Source organism: Scardinius erythrophthalmus (assembly GCF_964197995.2).
Source record: "Scardinius erythrophthalmus genome assembly, chromosome: 8".
NCBI classification, from domain to species: domain Eukaryota; kingdom Metazoa; phylum Chordata; class Actinopteri; order Cypriniformes; family Leuciscidae; genus Scardinius; species Scardinius erythrophthalmus.
This window is the reverse complement of record NC_138228.1, coordinates 46,311,164-46,332,240: the sequence shown is the minus strand read 5'-3', so window position 1 is coordinate 46,332,240 and position 21,077 is coordinate 46,311,164. Positions and strand designations below refer to the sequence as shown.

At 38.6% G+C, this 21,077-nt stretch overlaps 1 protein-coding gene across 1 annotated transcript; it reads right to left on the bottom strand.

Moving 5' to 3' along the window:
- Positions 1–3,050: 3,050 nt before the first annotated feature.
- Positions 3,051–5,022, bottom strand: LOC308694398 (proton-coupled zinc antiporter SLC30A1; the record flags this gene model as incomplete). The annotated part of the gene is made up of 2 exons (XM_081371902.1): positions 4,558–5,022; positions 3,051–3,782 (listed from the first exon to the last, which is right to left on the bottom strand). Exons 1-2 carry the CDS (start codon positions 4,879–4,881, stop codon positions 3,051–3,053), a joined length of 1,056 nt encoding a protein of 351 aa, XP_081228028.1. The 5' UTR covers positions 4,882–5,022.
- Positions 5,023–21,077: the final 16,055 nt, after the last annotated feature.

Here is a 21,077-nt window from a genome sequence, read left to right as displayed (position 1 = left end):
TAAAATGCAATTTATTAGTATCAAAAGATGACGCATGGAATTTATTACATTTACTTTGCGTAGTGTTTCAAACTCCACAAGAGTGTAAATGGTGCAAAAGTAAAGTCATGAGAGCTACATAGTAACTGAGAATGTGAGAGAATTGTATGTAGGCCTACATTTTATTTTCAATACTTGCCTAATTTCAAGGGGCAGTTTTATGTTTATGAGGAGATTTCTTATATAAAAACACATGCCATCCATTTATGCAAAATACAAACTTATACTAAACTTGATAAAATGCAATATATTGAAACATTTTAACGCCTGACAAATGCTAATATTTATGACCAAAAAGTAAGATGAAGTTCTGATGCTTGTGATGTGAATAAATTAGGTCTTTATAACAATATAGCAACAACATTAACTAAGATATAAGGTATATGGTGAAGAAGTCACAGCTGAAGGGCGTTATAGGCACGACACGAAGCAGAGCGATGGATATAAATATCAGTCGTCACTCTATATCTCTCAATACTTGTCTTAGTATGATGTTATTTAAATGATTAGTAAATGTGTACATATATATATATATATATATATATATATATATATATATATATATATATATATATATATATATATATATATATATATATATGAAGAGTTCAGATGCAAAAGCCTCTAAGTGCCATCTGAAATTTTCTTCTAGAATGATCATTTTTATCAAGCTTGTATATTTAAGTTCAATAATTTCACTTAAATGACAATTAATAACGAATCTTCATTGCCATGTAAGTGAAATTATTGAATTTAATTATATGAGCTTGATAAAAATGATCATTCTAGAAGAAAATTTCAGATGGCATTTAGAGGCTTTTGCATCTTAACTCTTCATATATATATTACATCATATATTTTTTTACATGATTAGTGTTATAAAGCTCTGTAGTTTCAAAACATATAGCGAAATGCAAAACAAAACCTAAACCTTCCTCAAAAGCCTGATGATCATATTTGAAACATATTTTTAAATGATTTTTAACGAAAGCTGTGCACGAAAGAGAACAATGGGGTTATAGACGATGAAGGTGTCTTGACATCAAGGACTGCTTGTTTCCAGAATTGTAGGAGTCCAGAGTGAATCTCTGCGGTTTGCTTTTATTAAGGCAGTTCAGGATGGAGAAAAACCTGTTACGATTAAACGTTTTCAACTGGAGTTAACAGCACGTTTATGAATTAAAGTTTGTTAAATCTGAGGTTGTTGTTGTTGTTTTTTTGCTTGTGTTTGTTGTTAAAGCGTAACTGTCGCCAAAATGCAACCTTTTTGTTAATCTACCCAAGTCACACTTTCGTGTAAAAGCATAATTAGGATGGAAACGCCACTTTTAAGTTTGACCGTATAGTTTTCGGTCAAAATGCCTTTTGAATGGGAGTGCTTGGGGCACGACTATGATAGCATCAAAATCGCTATTTTTAAAACACTAAGAAGGCTCGACACAACATGTAGAGCCTCTGGTGATCCTCCCAGCAAAGTTTCATGTTGTGTCGAGCCTTCTTAGTGTTTTAAAAATATGATTTTGATGCTATCATAGTCGTGCCCCATTCACTCCCATTCAAAAGGCATTTTGACCGAAAACTATACGGTCAAACTTAAAAGTGGCGTTTCCATTCTAATAATGCTTTTAAACGAAAGTTCGCCTCGGGTTAACATTGGAGCAGTCATTAACCTGTAAAATTATTGCTGACAAACTACTATCCAAATGTGCAGGTATACTGAAATTATTATCGCAGAACAAGGCATCTAGATTTCTCTATCAAGATAGTACTGGTTGTATCATTGATTCAGTGTCATTTCGATTATGCATGTTCTGCACGGTACTGTGGATTATCAGTTAAACTTAAAAACAGTCTGCAAGTGATGCAAAATAATGTTATCCGCTTCACCTGTTAAATGCACCCCCTCGGACTCATATTGGTAGAGATGCTTTTAAAAGGGTAGGACTGCTGCCAGTACATGTTAGAGTGGAGCAGTTAAAGTTGAATCACATGTATAATGTTATAAATGGCTCTGCTCCCAAATATTTACACACCCTTATAAAAATGGTTTATACTCAACATAATCATAATACTAGGGCTAGTGTCCGTTCTTGTAAAGTGCCCAGAGTCAACAATGCAGCTAGAAGTTCTTTTTTTTTATACAGGTATAAAATTGTGGAATAGTTTGCCGCTTTCCATTAAAATTGTAAATTCCAGATGGGCTTTTAGACAACAGGTTAAGGCTTTCTTGTGGAATAGAGTAGCCGACCTTTTCAATTAGAGTAGAATTTAATATTTTATGTGATTTAAGATTCTCTGATTTTAGAACTTTGGATGATTTGTTCTAAATGTTTTTGTCTTCGGCTTGTAATTGGTCTTTATTGTTAAATGTTTTAACACCAAGGACCATGTTGGAAATAAGTGTTTACACTTTAACATGTTATCCTTTGGATTATGTTGTCTGTCTAATCCAAAATAAATCAAATAAAAAAAATCCGGTAGATTAACAAAAAGACCCTATAGGTTGCATTTTGGCGAGAGTTATCCTTTAAGTAAACTGAATTAGATAATATTGTATTATCTGTCTGATGATGTTCAGTTATCCATCCATAACCAAGAGAATTACTAACTTAAGAAGATTTTACTATTCTACATGAATAAAGGTGATTTTTGGTCTTTCCCACATTGCAGATTGTCTCAGATGACTTGCACTAAGAGCACTAATATGTCTATAATTCCTCTTATGAATGAGTTATCTGAATTTTCTCTTTTGATTTGACTAGGACACATCCTGGGGTTTATAAATGGGTGCGGATTTAATGTTTTAACACATCGCAATATGTCACAGAAGTCTGAAATGTCCCACATTAGGGCAATTCACCCTATAGTAAAAAGCGCTATAAACAAAGTGACTTGACTTGAGCCTCTGTAGTGATAAACTCAACTATTTTTGCAAAGCGTTTATTGCTGGAGTCTCCATCATGAACAGTACAACGCTGTCAGTTCACAAAAATACCGACAACCTCGTTAAATCACAGGTATGTGTTCTCAATCACCACATCTCTGATCGTCTCCTCTTCACTCTGAGGCGCTGGAGAGCAGGGGTTCTCCTCCTGGACACACACGGGACTCTGCGCCTCGGGAATGTGGGACTCATGGTCCGCCGGTCGTTGGGAACAGCAGAGCTTCTCCACACACTCGTTCCCGCAGCGCAGACTGCAGCCGGACCCGCCGGAGGGTCCCCCGGGCCCGGAGAGGAGCTCGGGCTGCACGGTGCAGTGCTCGATGCCAAACACACCCAGCACTTCTTTAATCTTCGCTATGAGATCGTCGCACTCCGCTGCGGTCAGCGCGTCGGGACAGTGCACGTGCAGCGACGCGACCAGCAGCGCGTCAGACATTTGCCACACGTGCAGCTCGTGCACCGAGAACACACCGGGAACCGCGCTGACGCACCGACGCACCTGATCGACGCACACGTGCCGCGGCACCGCCTGGAGGACCAGCAGCCCGTAGCGGTGGAGCTTCGGCAGGGCCGCGGAGAGCAGCAGCAGCACCCCGGCCGAGGAGAGGCCCGCGTCCAGGTACACCAGCAGGTGACAGTCCGAGTGAGGCCGGTGACAGTGCGCCTCGGACAGCAGGAGAGCCAGCCCGGAGCACAGCACGAGGAGGGGACACAGCAGATCCTGGATCACACTGAGGATGATGCTTCGAAACCGGGACACTTCAGGAGAACACCGCGGAACTGGCAGGTTAAAAACAAACTAATTATTGTGTGATTATATCATAAAAGTTTGGAATAATGCATTTTTTAGATAAGTCTGCATTGTGATTAAAGGCTGCATTTATGTGATTACAATGCTGTAATATTGTGTAATATTATTACAGTTTAAAATAGCTAGCCTATTAACATATCATTTAGGCTATTCCTGTGATCAAAGCTGAATTTTCAGCATCATTACTCCAGTCTTCAGTGTCACATGATCTTTCAAGAATCATTCTGATTTGCTGCTCAAGAAACATTTCTGATTTTTATCAATGTTGACATTTTTTGATGCGTAAAATGTATTGGAAACCGTGATACACTACCATTTAAAAGTTTGGGGTAAAAAATGAATGCTTTTATTCAGCAAGGACACATTAACTTGATCAAAAGAGACAGTAAAGACATTTTAATGTTACAAAATGTTTCTATTTCAAACAAATGATGTTGTCTATTTTCTTTTCATCAAAGAAACCTGAAATTAAATGTAAAATCGTTTTCACAAAAATATAATTCAGCACTGATAATAATCATAAATTTTTCTTGAGCATCAATTCATGAATGATTTCTGAAGGATCATGTGACACTGAAGACTGGAGTAATGATGCTGAAAATTCAGCTTTGATCACAGGAATAAATTGCACGTTATTATATATTCACAAAGAAAACAGTTATTTTAAATGTTAATAATATTTCACAATATTACTGAGTTTGCTGTTTTTGGTTAAATAAATGCACCCTTGGAGAGCAGAAAAGACACACATCTCTTCTTAAACACAGATCCAGCTCTGTTGTTCCTCTCTCTCACCGGTGGGTTCGGCGCCGGTCGGCTGACGAGGCTCTTCTGGAAGTTTCTGAATGATTTCCTCAGATCTTTCCCCGATACTGGACTCAGGAACTGGTTTAGTGGCGCTGAGGTTTGGAGACTCAGAAGAGCCTCGATCAGGATCCAGAACACTGGAAGCGTCAGGGTTGCAGAACATCAGTGCGTCATCCTGAAGACCATCTACAACACAACCATCATCATCATCATCATCACAGACCTGATGGATCATAAGAGGCACGAAACATCCGCTCACAGAAAGTGGAACTGACTGCATATTCTGTATTCACTGTATCACTAAAGAAATGTGAAATTAAATGATCAATATATTCTCATCACTGATCATTTCTACCACTAAAGGTCCTTGCACATTGAGTCAAAAAAAAAAAAAACAAAAAAAAAAAACTCATGTTGTGTCAATCACGTTTACACACTGCCTCCGTCATTAAAAAAAATCGGACCGGGTTCGATTTCTCGCGTTTTTCGCATCCGTAGCAAGCATTCTGAGAGATGTTTTGACAATGCAGATGACGAATAAAAAAAAATTTGCATTTTCAGATTGGGTTTCTGTGGTTTAGGGCTTTTGGTTTGGATTTTGAGTGAATTTAGGGCCAACATGAAGACATTTAGCATGGAAATCTTGGCATCTTTCCAACTTTGGTTTTACAGTGAAGACCTTCTTCCTCGATAATATTGAAACTGCATTAGTGTTTCAGCTCTTTAACCTGGACGGCCATTTTCACTTTTAATCATATGATTAAACGCATCTTTGTTTAAGGGACGGCAAACAGAAAAACTGACCGGGATCTTGAGAGAGAGACATCAGAAATCCCTGTATTATCTTTCCTCTCGTGTTCTAGATTACTTCCTCAATCTCTGGTCATTAACACAAATATGTAATCAAAAACACCTTTGCTTTCTGATGGAGAATGAGCTCCATCCATCCCTCCACTCCTCCGTCTCCAGGCCAATGCGAGTACATTTAATATCAGACTAGCTGCTCCGACCACAACAGACAGGAGTGGGTGCTGAATGGCTTCTGGCTGCACGAGGTGTGTGAGGATCTCCAGACTGATGGACACACACTGAGACGCCATCAGAAGAGCGGAGATCAGGACGCCGAAGGGCTCGAGACGCTTCCTTCTGTCCAGATGCTCATCAGACGGAGCTGAGCTGGGATGATGCTTTAATGCCGACAGACACAACTGTAAGAATACGTAGAGTGTGTGAAAGCTGTCCACCGCGATCAGGAGGGATCTGCAGATTCGGCCGACCACAATCTCACACACCAGGAGGACCAAGGTCAAGACCAGCACACACATATGAGTGGAGATCCTCGCCATTGACCTGCACAACACATATATACCAGAAACAAATGATATGTGAACAAATGACACATTAGCATACATAAAATAAAAATAAAATAAAAAGTACATTTAAGAATATACTTAAAGGATTAGTTCACTTTCAAAAAATGTGTGCTGATAATTTACTCACCCCGATGTCATCCAAGATATCCATGTCTTTCTTTTTTCAGTCGAAAAGAAATGAAGGTTTTTTGAGGAAAACATTCCAGGATTTTTCTACACAGAATGGACTTCAATGGCAAACAACTATACCAATGTTCAAAGAAGGTTCAAATGTCTCAATGCAGCTTCAAAGTCTCGACACGATCCCAGTCGAGAAATAAGAGTCTTATCTAGCGAAATGATCGGTCATTTTCAAAAAAAAAAAAATATATATATATACTTTTTAACCACAAATGCCCGTCTTGTACCATCTCTGAGGTGCGCCACGCACTGCGTCATCACATTGGGAAAGTTGGTTGCCATTGAAGTCCATTCTGTGGAGAAAAATCCTGGAATGTTTTCCTCAAAAACCTTCATTTCTTTTCGACTGAAGAAAGAAAGACATGGACATCTTGGATGACATCGGGGTGAGTAAATTATCAGCAAACATTTTTTTGAAAGTGAACTAATCCTTTAAGTGCAAACTGAATGTTTCTGGACACTGTTAATTTAATGCAATTAAATGCAAATGTGTTTAAATTTGCCATAAGTTATAAACTTAAAAATGCTTGTTATGACACACTTAAGAATGACTTAAAGTCAAACAGGGCTTTCAAACTTCTTTGAAACAAGTTGTGATGATGGCTTCTAAATGTGGGCGGGGCTTGAGTTTATCTGTGGGGAATTGATTGGATGGTTGTGGTTTATTGGTGGAGTGCATGTGTGTGACAGGTTGCCCCGCCCTCATCATCAGAGAAGAGAAGTCGCTGTTATTCTGATTCAAGATTACCAGGAACATGAATTTATAACAATAATTATGATGTGCACGGATAAATCATTTAGAAAAAATACTGCAATATTCCATAAGAATATTGTTAATTGTGACTAAGTACATCTTTATGTGTCATTTGCTAATTCTATTGTCTTTGAAATGTGGTTATAATAAATGTATAATATATAAAATACGTAATAATAAATAAATGATAAAGTGTACTGCTGAATGACAAGCATTCATGGTAAACTAAAATATACTTGGTCATTTCTATTGAAACTTGTATGTCATATTTTTACAGTTTTACATAATCAAATATCACACTACATGTGCTTTAGTATTTTAGTCAACACATCAAAATAAGTGTACTTCTTTAAAACAAGACAAAATATAATTAAAACAATGATTTAAAATGCACTTTAAAGTAAAACTTTTAATTTGACATTATTGGAAAGTTCACTTTTTTAAAGTATTCAAGTGCACTTAAGTGGCCTTTAATTTCATTTATATTAGATTTTAGAGCAAATGCACAAAATTCTCGCAATTGTGAGGAAAAAAAGTCAGAATCGTGAGATGAAAATTGCCTTTATTTTTTATTCCGTGGCAGAAACAAGCGTCCATAAAAACGGGCCTGGTTAAATCTAAAGTTGACTGATATCTTGATGTTCTCCTCTTCGCAGTGAGAAATGTTGAGGAGTTTGTTGTAAGAAACACCAGAGATTGGACATGAATACTAAGTCTCAAAGAAGTGTGTAAAAATCAATGGAATGCTCTTTCTGGACACACTCCAAACGATAATAAAACACACTAAAGCAGCGAGTGAAGGTCCAGCAGGGAAAACAGCCAATGCCACTTTAATCTTTATGTGCTTAAAGCTCAGATGGAGAGACAGTAATGCCTTTACACTGGCTTAAACATGTCTGGGTATAAACACTTATATATTAACTTGCACTAATAAGCCCTTGGGTTCAGCAAAAGATCAGCAGTGTGCGTGTATGTATGTATATATATATATATATATTATGGCAATTAAATGCATTTGTACCCCCACATTTGTACTTGCTTTAATTTTAGTTAAGTTGAATAAATGTGAAGATTATTCTAATTAATGCACATTTAATGAGAATCAAGAATTATATATATATACACACATAATGCATAAATGTACTGTACATACATATATATATATATATATATATATATATATATATATATATATATATATATATATATATATATATATATATATATATATATATATATATAGGCCACTGTACAGAGAGTAAGTTGACATTAATTTCCTTGTCCTGATAAGCTGAAAGTTAACTGACACCTGTATTTTATTATAGGCTACAATTTTAGTACAAAAGAGTGCTCATTCGGATACAAACTTATGGATTATCTTATGAATACTTCATACCTCATATTTTGTTATATGTTTACCCAAAATAGGACGATGTGAGCATTATGCACCTCTAAACTTTATAATATATATATATATATATATAAAAAAAATAAAAAAAAAATGGCAGGGAGTGCTTTAAGATTTTCAGGAAGGCCTAACTGGTAGGATATAGAGAAATTAGAGATGTGACGGTGATAAAACTCTGGGTTACATCGCTTAGCCTATAAAAAGCTGGTGCAGTGTGCATTTTACTTTCACTTTCAATTCACCCTTTGCGTAGAGTTTGATTGGCAGGCGATGACCAATCATAATCCGCCATTTTTGTCCGAGAAAGTAGTCAGGAGAGTTAGTAGATTAACATCGGTGGATTTGGATAACAGTGTGTCTTTCCGCCTTAAAACATTCCTGATGTTCATTCATGTGATTCATGATGCTATAAATCAGAGGTCGGGAACCTATGGCTCGCGAGCCACATCTGGCTCTTTGGCAAAAATCATGTGGCTCGCGAGGTCTCTAACCCTTTACCAATAAACCATCGATGAAAAACAATTAAAACACATCAACAGAGATCGGCTCTCTGCAGAAAAAGCAACCAATTACAATTCCCTTGTTGTAGTACAGCCTACTGAAGTTAATGAAAAGTTTATGATAATAATAATATTAAAGTTGTACCGGCAAAAGTGCGTGTTCAGTGCTGTTCGCGAGTGTCACGAGTCACCACAGCAATCAACTAACCGCTTACGTTTCTGTGGTAACCTACAGCTCCTGCACTGGGATTCAAGCTGGCGAAAACCATTCTAGAACAGCAGCAAAAATGTAAAAGTAGACTTTATAAACTTTAATATAACATTTTATTGAAACGGGTGCTTTGCTGCGCATAGAGACATTTCACCCGCTGGTAGGCTACTTTCACTTTTGCCGCAGAGACCCTTTATGTAAATGTGTCGTATTTTTGATAATCCGCGCAGATTTCAGTTGACGAATCTGTTTAAAGTTATTAAAAACAAAACATGAATGAATGAGAAAGAAAAGAACAGGATGTGCTTTATATTGAAAAGAAATATTAAAAGCGCGATAAGTCGCGAAAGAGAACTGACAGGATACTGTGCGCGCGCTCCGAGCGCAACACGGACAAGCAGCCTTTGTCTTGGGTTGCGCGCCTAAACGGCCAAATAAACACAGAAATATATCAAAATGCTAAGTCGAGTATTCACGTAAACACAGCAGATAGTACTGTGTGCATTCATTCTCTCTCACACGCACACAAAATGGTATATGCTCATCACTTGGTACTCAACCTCACAGTGAAAGCCCTGCAGAATTAATTCCATATTCCAACTTATTTATTGTTTGCTGAATATTTGTTAATAATATTAATAATTAAATAATATTAATAATAATTACTACGGTTGAATTTTTTATTGAAAAAAGCACGTCTTTAATATTAACTTTAATAATATATATATAGGCAATTTTTTTTCCTACTGTGGCTCTTTTGGAAAAATGCATTATCCAAAAATGAAAAAATGGCTCTTTGGTCAAAAAAGGTTCCCGACCCCTGCTATAAATGAACCAAGGAAAAGATGATCGGTTCACGAGCAGGCAATTTGTCACGACACATTACAGAGCCACAAAACAGGCCTATTTATGGTTTCATTTTCTTTGACTGACCAAATTTGAAAGTTAAGACTTTGTTTCATATTAAATGTTAACTGCTCAGTCCTGTCTATCAGCGCGTTGTCAGTGTCCTAGCTGTGTATTTTTCACGGCATTAATAGCTCTAACTAAGCACATACTCGCAGCAGTCACGTATAGCCTAATGAAGAGCTTTTCTTCGGAAGAGTTTTTGAAGAAGCATGAAGAGTTTTTCTCTTAAGCGAAGAAGCCGTTCGCCGGAGATGTGTTAAAAGATAGCTGAGTGTATTCATGATGATTAGGCTGCCGTGTGGTGAACAATCGAGTCCGGTTGAAGAGATGAGTCCGAGCTGCGTCAATAGCAGAGGAGAAAGACCGCGAAATTTAAAAACACGACTGTTATTGTGTCTCGAAATGTAGTTTTAAGAGTTTCTCAGTTGAGAATGTAGTTGTTTGAAGCTCAAATATGTTGTTTATTTGTTATAAAAACACACTAACAACGCGAAATGTTTAATTTCACAATCTATAGCTTCGGTTAAATATATTAAACATATAAGTTAAAATACATTAATGACTCGTTATAAGAGCCATTCCACCGAATGGGTGACATTTATGTCCCCAGAACATCATATGTAAAAAATTGCATGAAAATTAACTCTAAAATACATTTTATTATTAAGCAAAATGTCCTGCATATTAAGCTAACTACAAATTATAAAATTTATAATTAAAAACATTAATAAAAACTACATAGAACACAAAAAAATAGCATTTTCTGCATGTCCCCACTCTCTGTCTCTAAACTTTGCCATGAAATATAATGATTAAAATCCTTCAGAAATCTTAAGTTTTGGGGATTGTTGTATGACTTAATATCCAATGTATTTAAAATGTTTGTTTATTTTTATGAGAAAAAAATATTTTATCTAATATTTTAGATAAAATACACATTTTAGTCATGTCCCCGGATTTTCACTCAGTCCTGTTACCCTAACACATCCCCCCCTCTGAAAAACTTGGAATATTCCACAAGACACATTTTCAACAGGAAGTTGCATCATCTTGATCTTCTAAAGGCAATGGGAAGATCATAAGTTAGTCCTCTTATTTTAATTTCTGTATATTTGATGAAATTGTAACTATGACTGAGAAGGTCAATCTCAACATACTTTCCTGTTACCTAAATAATTTCTTAGAATGTATTTGTTTATTTTAAAGATATTAACTTTTGTTAAGTCACTAGAATTTGCTCAGTGTCCTCATGCTATTAGCATGTATGCTATGTGGCCATATGTCATGTATTTGAGAACTTTTTGCTTAAAAACTCAATCCTGTTACTTTCAGTCCTGTTACTTATATGAAAAAATAACAGGAGTGAGTTAACGTAACAGGAGTGAGTAGAGTCCTCTGTTTTGATGATTTAATACTGTAAATCTTATTTCTCTTTCCACCTCATTTGCTGTGAAGTACTACTAGCATATAGTACATCACTTCAACATAGAAATCTAAGTCATGTACACTCTCTCTCGTGCACACACATATGGACACTCATTCCTGTTACCTGTTCCTCATTCCTGTTATGAAATAGTTCATTCCTGTTACCAAGTGTTCATTCCTGTTACTATTATTTATTTATTTTCTAAAAAAATAAAGTTAAACCACTTTTTTTATCAGTTTTGTTTGGTCCATCATTTATACAATTGTTTAATAAATTAAATTATAAAAAAAAATTATAAACTTGAGGCTTCGGTCTTCTTTAAAATGAAAAAATGGCTTTGTGTTTTTTATTAAAATACACTTTGCCTTAATATAGTGATTTTTTTGTCACAAATATCAGTTATTTGAACATATAACCAACAATATCTTTAAAATAAACACTTTCTTGTGGGGAAAACAAAGGAATAATTGACATGCTTTTAAACATGCTTTTTAAATGTCGCATGAGTTTCCGTAACAGGACTGTGAAAACATGCATCCATCTTCTGCTTAGAAACCTTGTAAAAAATTAAATAAAGTAGCCTGAGATTGACCAATACACATTTTGAATAGGTAAATATTTGAGTATTAGATTCAGTGTTGAAAAAAATAAAAAAATTAAGTTTAATTTTTAAGAGTTACAACAAGCAAATGTCACCCATTCGGTGGAATGGCCCATAACGTAGTACAAACTTCTAGAATAAAGTGATTTTGTATTATTTGTAGCCAGGCACTAAAGCGATTACCCATAAAACGTGCTTTGAACCAATCGGATTGCTTGGGTCCTAAGCTCGGACTCGATTGTTCACCACACCGGACTCGATTCTTCACCACACCGGTATAATCCTCACCCTGGCGCCGGGTCTGAGTGAGGAGAACTCAATACTTTCGCGCGTCTTTCTGTGGGTTCTTAGCCTAGAAATCTAGACGCACCCTAGCGGCAGCAAAATGTATTTCGCAGCCAGGTACGTCTAGCAACTCTCAATAAACCTTCTCGCTGCAAAAACCCAGATTGGGTCAGGCCAATCACGTTTTGTATAGAGTAGGCGGGGGCGGTCTTAACAATAACATACACGACAGAGTTGCGACGGTTACCTGGCTGCTGCTACTTGAAATGGCGGCTGCTGATGGAGAACAACGGTCTTTCGAATCGGCTTTGGCCGCGACTCTGGAGGACTTGGAGTTAAGTTTTTCTTTGAGAAAAGAGCAAAGAACGGCACTTAAGTCATTCTTAAAAAAAGGAAGATGTGTTCGTCGTTTTGCCGGCCAGATATGGCAAAAGTTGAATCTATCAACTAAGCTCCGCGATTGCGTGCGGAGGGAATTTGAAAGACAGCCGTTTATCCCGCCCCTCGGATTGAGCCGTGACTATGGTGAGTTTCCAGACCTAACATCTTGATGTAGGTCTGGCTTGCCAGGCTAGTGGGTTCTCCTTCTCTCGCTCTCTCTCTCTCTCTCTCTGCGTGTGTGTGTGTGTGTGTGTGTGTCACCTACGCAGGACAGACAGTGGGTCTCTTTTGTCTTGTCGTGCTTGAATGGTCATTAATAAGAGTGTGATCATACAACGCTAGTCAACGGGTGACAGAAAAAAACGGATAATGCCTTAACTGCGTTTAAAACTTTACAGTCTTCACTGCATAAATTATAGTTAAATATAGATTAATCCTTCTTACAGCTACAAACGTCATTCAGTCAAGAGCAGTGAGTGATTTCCTCTTTGATTATAATTAATGACAGACAGCAGCAGGTTTATTAGGCTGCTGTCACTTTAAGACCTTCAGATTTTTTCACAACCCTTTCTCTTTACATTCCTTTAAGACTTCATTTAACTCATTTTAAGACTGTGCTTGCGATGATACTCGACAAATCGGGCATTTTGGCATAATTTTGTCTATGTGACAGTAGTTTGTGTGCACAAATTATTCACTATTCACACAAACAGGAGAAACACAGACTGGTTTAAAAGCATTTGCATGAATAAGAGCGTGGAGATATATTGCAACGCTATGACAGGATGACGGGGAAAACAAATACAGCGTTAATTGAGTTAAATATTTTAGAAAAAAAAATAATCACGTGCGTTATATAGGCCTATACATATTCCTTTTGATTTTATAGGCTACATATTGCACCCGAGTTTGTTTTTTATATGTAGGCTATATGAAAATTTTAATGAAGATGAATCACGATTCAAAACTATTTTAATGTGCAATTATATATTTAAAAAGTGTACATTATAATATTTTATATATATATATATATATATTCTTAGCTATATAAATGCCTCATTCATTCATTAAAATAATGCTTGTTGAAGTTATGCAACATTGAAATACAGATCTTATTGCTCATTTATTGAATTATTTTCACAGTTAAAATGATGGAATATTGTCAAAACACAACATTATCACTCAAATGTAATTCTGTAAAATCAGTAGTACCTGTTTGAGGGAGTCCTGAGAGCTTCAGAAAGTCTTCACACCGGCATGGGATGCTGTTCCCAAGTTCCCAGAGCAGTGGAGGGAGGTTTATCCCGGGAGAGAGAGAGAGATGTGTGTGTAACTGTAAGCACTATCATGTGAGGGATCCTCGGTCTGTCCGCTTCAGGGCTGATGAACTGGAAGGAAGGAGTAAAGCACTTCTCTTCTTCTCTCTCCGCAGGATTTCACCTCACTTTCTCACGGCTTGCTCTCAGAGCTTCACGACTGACACGCAGAGGGGGAAACGTGTACGGAGGGAGTTCACATGGAAAGGCTGTGGCTGAAACGGCTCTTTTTAACTCTCTGAATGCCTGAGGGAATCTCCACACAGCTCTGACAGAGAACACTAGGCCACAAACTAACACGTCACATTGAGTTTGACAACCGAGAGGCTCTTTAAAGCACTAAACCAACAGCCGGACACAGTGAAAACACGGCATGAATGCGATGGACGAAGCTCTTACCTGAGCGGAAACACTCGTGTATAATCAGAGAGCTTGTGTTTGTTCCCCGTTGACTCACAGCACAGTCCAAACGCTCCCGATTTAACATTAGCCTGTAACTCTCGGACCAGAAAACTGTCAGGTTGATCAGTAATAGTGGTAATAACACTCTGATACTCTGATCAGATGCTAATGAATAACAGGGAACAACTTACAGTTTCCCATAAACACTTTATTATTTATTTTTGCAACTCCTGTTCTCTTGATGAAACATGACACATCTTAATGTCTAATTTTGACTATCTATCCATCCATCCATCCATCTATCTGTTTGTTTATCTATCTATCTATCTATCTATCCATCCATCCATCCGTCTATCTATCCATCCACCCGTCTATCTATCCGTCCGTCCATCCGTCTATCTATCTATCTATCTATCTATCTATCTATCTATCTATCACACTGTTGTGAATTATGGTTTTTCGCAAGCCATCTCGAGTATTTTCATAAGGATAATGTATATTTATAATGCAATAACAGCCTTTATCACTGTATATAATACTATACAATAATTTATTTTTGATTACTATTTGACTGATAGAATTTTTTTTTCTTCTTCAAGATTTCTATAGATATCGTGATATATCATTATCGTGAATTATTTTGGCCATGATAACCATGCAGTGAAAAATATGATATCTTGACTGCCCTATATAAATAATATAACAACTTTTAATGTATCTATCTATCTATCTATCTATTGGTTCATCCATCCATCCATCCCTTCATCAATGCACATTCTACTTTGAAATGGTCCATTAATTCCTCTCAGACCTCTGGGGTCTCCCTGTGCTTATGTAAGAATCACTGAGGATTACATGGAAATTCCTTCCAAGCAGATTTATAACAATAGACCCCGAGAGTCAAATACCTTAAAAATCCCTCCTATATGCACAGAACATCCCGAAGTACAGCACGGCCCGACAACGTCTAGATGACCGGGAAATAATGGGTAAAAAACGGGCACAGAATCTCAATAACTTCTGAGGACTCTATCATCAGTGCTTTGATTCCCATCTCAAGTGTGTGTGTGATTGTTTGAGGGTTTAGCAGAAGCTTGATAATCTCAAACATATTGCTCTCCTGCGGCAGGGCCGTTTGATGGTGTGTTTGCATACATCTCAGGGTGTGTGACATACCAGACGGCACGCTGGGCAACCTGTGCAAACCAACAACAGAAGCTACACGTCTCTCCTTAACACTTCATAATCACTTTCTTTAACATTAGCAGTATTATATTAAATAATTCTTAACTAAATTAAGTTAGAAATGACTTTCATTTTCATATTTTCTTCACAGACTTGTCAGCACAGAATCCCCAGAACTACAAATATGCTTTCACTTCCTTCCCAAATTAATATTTTAAGTTAACAGATACTGCATTGTCTAATTTTTGTAGTCATGTTCACATTTCAGCAATTTATACTCCTGCATATATAACTGCTTTTGAGACTAAAACAATAACCGTAATAGAAGATGCAACTTTTAGACGCAAGACGTTTCATTGTGGAAGTAAGATTTTTGATCCACTGCTGCTTCAGTGTAATGAGTGATTATAATCAAGGTATTAATCAATATTTTTCCTTCTATATATCAAATGAGTTGAATGACTTCTCTAAGCTTGTGAGATTTGACTAATTTCTAGAAGTTAGGCTACCAGTGTGATTATGGGAAATGTTCTTTCGTGTGTTCTTTAAACATCTGTATTTTGTATCTCTGAGAGGTGTGCAGTAACAGTGCGGGTTACAGAAATGAATTATGGACTTGTTTAAACGTGTCAAGACATGCATCTGCTTTTCTAGGGTACCCTAGGGTTTCTAGTGGGCTTGAGTGACCACTTCTTAGTTAAAGTCTTTACTTCACGGTTAGATGTAAGTGTCCTCTCCTTGAGAGAAAGAACATGTTATCTTGATGTTTTGGGAAGAGTCTCTTGTTTATTGTTAGAACCCGACCAAATCCAACCTTGAAGAAGCTGTGTGTGTGTGTGTGTGTGTGTGTGTGTGTGTGTGTGTGTGTGTTTGTGTTTGTTAGTATTCTTGGTTATAGGTTAAGGAACAAGTGGCATTATTGGAGATTGACTTGTTTTATTCGACTAGAAACGCGATGTATCACATTTATGTGATACATTTACTATGTTTATCTATTTCTTAGCCTTTTTTATTTTTTCTTGTGTGTGTGGTGAATGGTATAACTGCTGTGTGTGTGTGTGTGTGTGTGTGTGTGTGTTGTATGTAGGGTATAACTGCTGTGATCTTTGTAACTACTACGAACTCCTGTGTGAGTCTTGAAGCTGAACTTCTGCTGATGAAACTGCAAACTATCTTCAATAAATCTGTCTTTAATTTATTATAATTCTAACTCTTGTCTTAAATTGACTGCAGTTCTAACTTTAATTAATTATATCTGGTCCTTGGGTCTTTAAAGGGGTCATCGGATGCCCATTTTCCACAAGTTGGTATGATTATTTAGGGTCTTCGTGTAAAGTTTGTAATATAATATAATATACTGTAATATGTTAGATTTTTTAGAGTCACTTGTTTGCTTTAAAAAGTCTTTTAAAGTGTCAATGACGTCATACACATCGTACGACCAGAGATACTGCTTTACGGCAATCCTTCAGTCACTCTGGTGCTTTCAGCTCTGCACTTTCTTTTCTCTCGAGGCATCGACAGCACAGCTGACACAGGTAAACACACAACACAGCTGACACAGGTAAACACACAACACAGCTGACACAGGCAAACACAACACAGCTGACACAGGCAAACACAACACAGCTGACACAGGCAAACACACAACACAGCTGACACAGGCAAACACACAACACAGCCGACACAGGCAAACACACAACACAGCTGACACAGGTAAACACACAACACAGCTGACACAGGCAAACACACAACACAGCTGACACAGGTAAACAACACAGCTGACACAGGCAAACACACAACACAGCTGACACAGGTAAACACAACACAGCTGACACAGGCAAACACACAACACAGCTGACACAGGTAAACACACAACAGGAAAACACACAACACAGCTGACACGGGTAAACACACAACACAGCTGACACAGGCAAACACACAACACAGCTGACACAGGCAAACACACAACACAGCTGACACAGGCAAACACACAACACAGCTGACACAGGTAAACAACACAGCTGACACAGGCAAACACACAACACAGCTGACACAGGTAAACACAACACAGCTGACACGGGCAAACACAACACAGCTGACACAGGCAAACACACAACACAGCTGACACAGGCAAACACAACACAGCTGACACAGGCAAACACACAACACAGCTGACACAGGCAAACACACAACACAGCTGACACAGGCAAACACACAACACAGCCGACACAGGCAAACACACAACACAGCTGACACAGGTAAACACACAACACAGCTGACACAGGCAAACACACAACACAGCTGACACAGGTAAACAACACAGCTGACACAGGCAAACACACAACACAGCTGACACAGGTAAACACAACACAGCTGACACAGGCAAACACACAACACAGCTGACACAGGTAAACACACAACAGGAAAACACACAACACAGCTGACACGGGTAAACACACAACACAGCTGACACAGGCAAACACACAACACAGCTGACACAGGCAAACACACAACACAGCTGACACAGGTAAACACACAACACAGCTGACACAGGCAAACACACAACACAGCTGACACAGGTAAACAACACAGCTGACACAGGCAAACACACAACACAGCTGACACAGGTAAACACAACACAGCTGACACGGGCAAACACAACACAGCTGACACAGGTAAACACACAACAGGAAAACACACAACACAGCTGACACGGGTAAACACACAACACAGCTGACACAGGCAAACACACAACACAGCTGACACAGGGAAACACAACATAGCTGACACAGGGAAACACACAACACAGCTGACACAGGGAAACACACAACACAGCTGACACAGGGAAACACAACACAGCTGACACAGGCAAACACACAACACAGCTGACACAGGCAAACACAACACAGCTGACAGGCAAACACACAACACAGCTGACACAGGCAAACACACAACACAGCTGACACAGGTAAACACACAACACAGCTGACACAGGCAAACACACAACACAGCTGACACAGGTAAACAACACAGCTGACACAGGCAAACACACAACACAGCTGACACAGGTAAACACAACACAGCTGACACAGGCAAACACACAACACAGCTGACACAGGCAAACACACAACACAGCTGACACAGGTAAACACACAACACAGCTGACACAGGCAAACACACAACACAGCTGACACAGGTAAACACACAACACAGCTGACACAGGAAAACACACAACACAGCTGACACAGGAAAACACACAACACAGCTGACACAGGTAAACACAACACAGCTGACACAGGCAAACACAACACAGCTGACACAGGTAAACACACAACACAGCTGACACAGGCAAACACACAACACAGCTGACACAGGGAAACACACAACACAGCTGACACAGGTAAACACAACAGGAAAACACACAACACAGCTGACACGGGTAAACACACAACACAGCTGACACAGGCAAACACACAACACAGCTGACACAGGCAAACACACAACACAGCTGACACAGGGAAACACAACATAGCTGACACAGGGAAACACAACATAGCTGACACAGGGAAACACACAACACAGCTGACACAGGGAAACACACAACACAGCTGACACAGGGAAACACAACACAGCTGACACGGGTAAACACACAACACAGCTGACACAGGCAAACACACAACACAGCTGACACAGGCAAACACACAACACAGCTGACACAGGAAAACACAACACAGCCGACACAGGCAAACACACAACACAGCTGACACAGGTAAACACACAACACAGCTGACACAGGTAAACACAACACAGCTGACACAGGCAAACACACAACACAGCTGACACAGGGAAACACAACATAGCTGACACAGGGAAACACACAACACAGCTGACCCAGGCAAACACACAACACAGCTGACACAGGGAAACACACAACACAGCTGACACAGGGAAACACAACACAGCTGACACAGGTAAACACACAACACAGCTGACACAGGCAAACACACAACACAGCTGACACAGGCAAACACACAACACAGCTGACACAGGGAAACACAACATAGCTGACACAGGGAAACACACACACACACACACAGTGCCATCAAGCGGTCTCTCTGGTCGTAATCAGTCCTTCACTGACCAATCAGTGTTCATTAGCAGAATGCTAGCGTGTTAGGGCAACAACAACTCAACCTGTAAGAAATCAAAAGGACACAAGTACTCGTTCATTCAACTTTCGACCTATAACCCATGTTGAACTTGCAAAACCTACAATCAAATCTGAGATTTCTAAACGGCAATCGGGTGAAAGAGACAAATTTAGCCGTCTAGCTCCATAGACTCCCATTCATTCTGCACTCATGGGCGATCGCCCCCAGTGGAACTCTGGTGGAACTACAACCACAATTCGGTGCAATAGGACTTAATAGGGAGTGGCCAGGCTCTGGTATAGAGCTGGTAAGTCCTGCCCCTTCCGTAAAACCCCACTGGACCTCTAGATTGAAAAATCGTCAATGCAAGTGAATGTGAGAAAATAATTATTTTCTGGTCCCGTTTGAATTTTGCCATGAATGTGAACATATGTTGTCTGTGAATTTTTTATATAACTTTTCATGTTACGAGTTTGACAGTATATGGTATGATTCTTTGGCTAGCAGTTGTGGAAAAGACATAACGAGAAAGACTACATGTTGCCTATGTGACGTCACCTCATAAAGTTGACTTACCCGTGGTTTTCGCCAACCTCGACGATTTTGTCCTATCCCTAAAAGAAGGCGGTGAAGTGCACCAAAGACACAGCCATGTTTAGCGGGATCCGTGAGCTAGTGTCCGTGTGCTAGTGGTGTTGACGTTTCAAACGCGTCGAAAGCAGCGAAGAGTTGTAGTCCACAAAGTGCTCTCACACAAAGTCTAACCGTATCAAACTTCTACCCGCTGAATTGTAGCATTCTTTACACGAAAAGTTATATAAAAAATTCACAGACAACATATGTTCACATTAATGGCAAAATTCAAACGGGACCAGAAAATAATAATTTTCTTCCATTCACTTGCATTGACGATTTTTCAACCTAAAGGTCCAGCGGGATTAGCGGAAGGGGCGGGACTTACCAGCTCTATAGACCTTATGTAGCCCCGCCCCTTTTCAGTGCTGCGCTCGTTGTCTTGACTTCCGGTCTGTATTTTCACAGCGATTTTGCGTGTTTATTAATGATTAATGAACGGCTTGTTTTAAAATCTTCCCGGTCGACTGACATTTGTTAAGTCATCTGCTTTAAACATTACAGTCCTCATGATAACTTTCGTTAACTTTACATTAAGTAAATCCACTTCAAAAGCTAATTACTCCTGGAAAGCAGCGCCACAGAAATATACAGAGCGACCGCAAAAACGGAAGATAAAAAGACAATGTGAATTTTGCATCCGATGACCACTTGAACTGTAAGTTCCCTAACAGTCCGCTACAGGTAAATACCTAAAAGTGCAGTAACCAGTAAAACCACTTCCACTACAAACCAGTGTGTTTATGATTATAAAATAA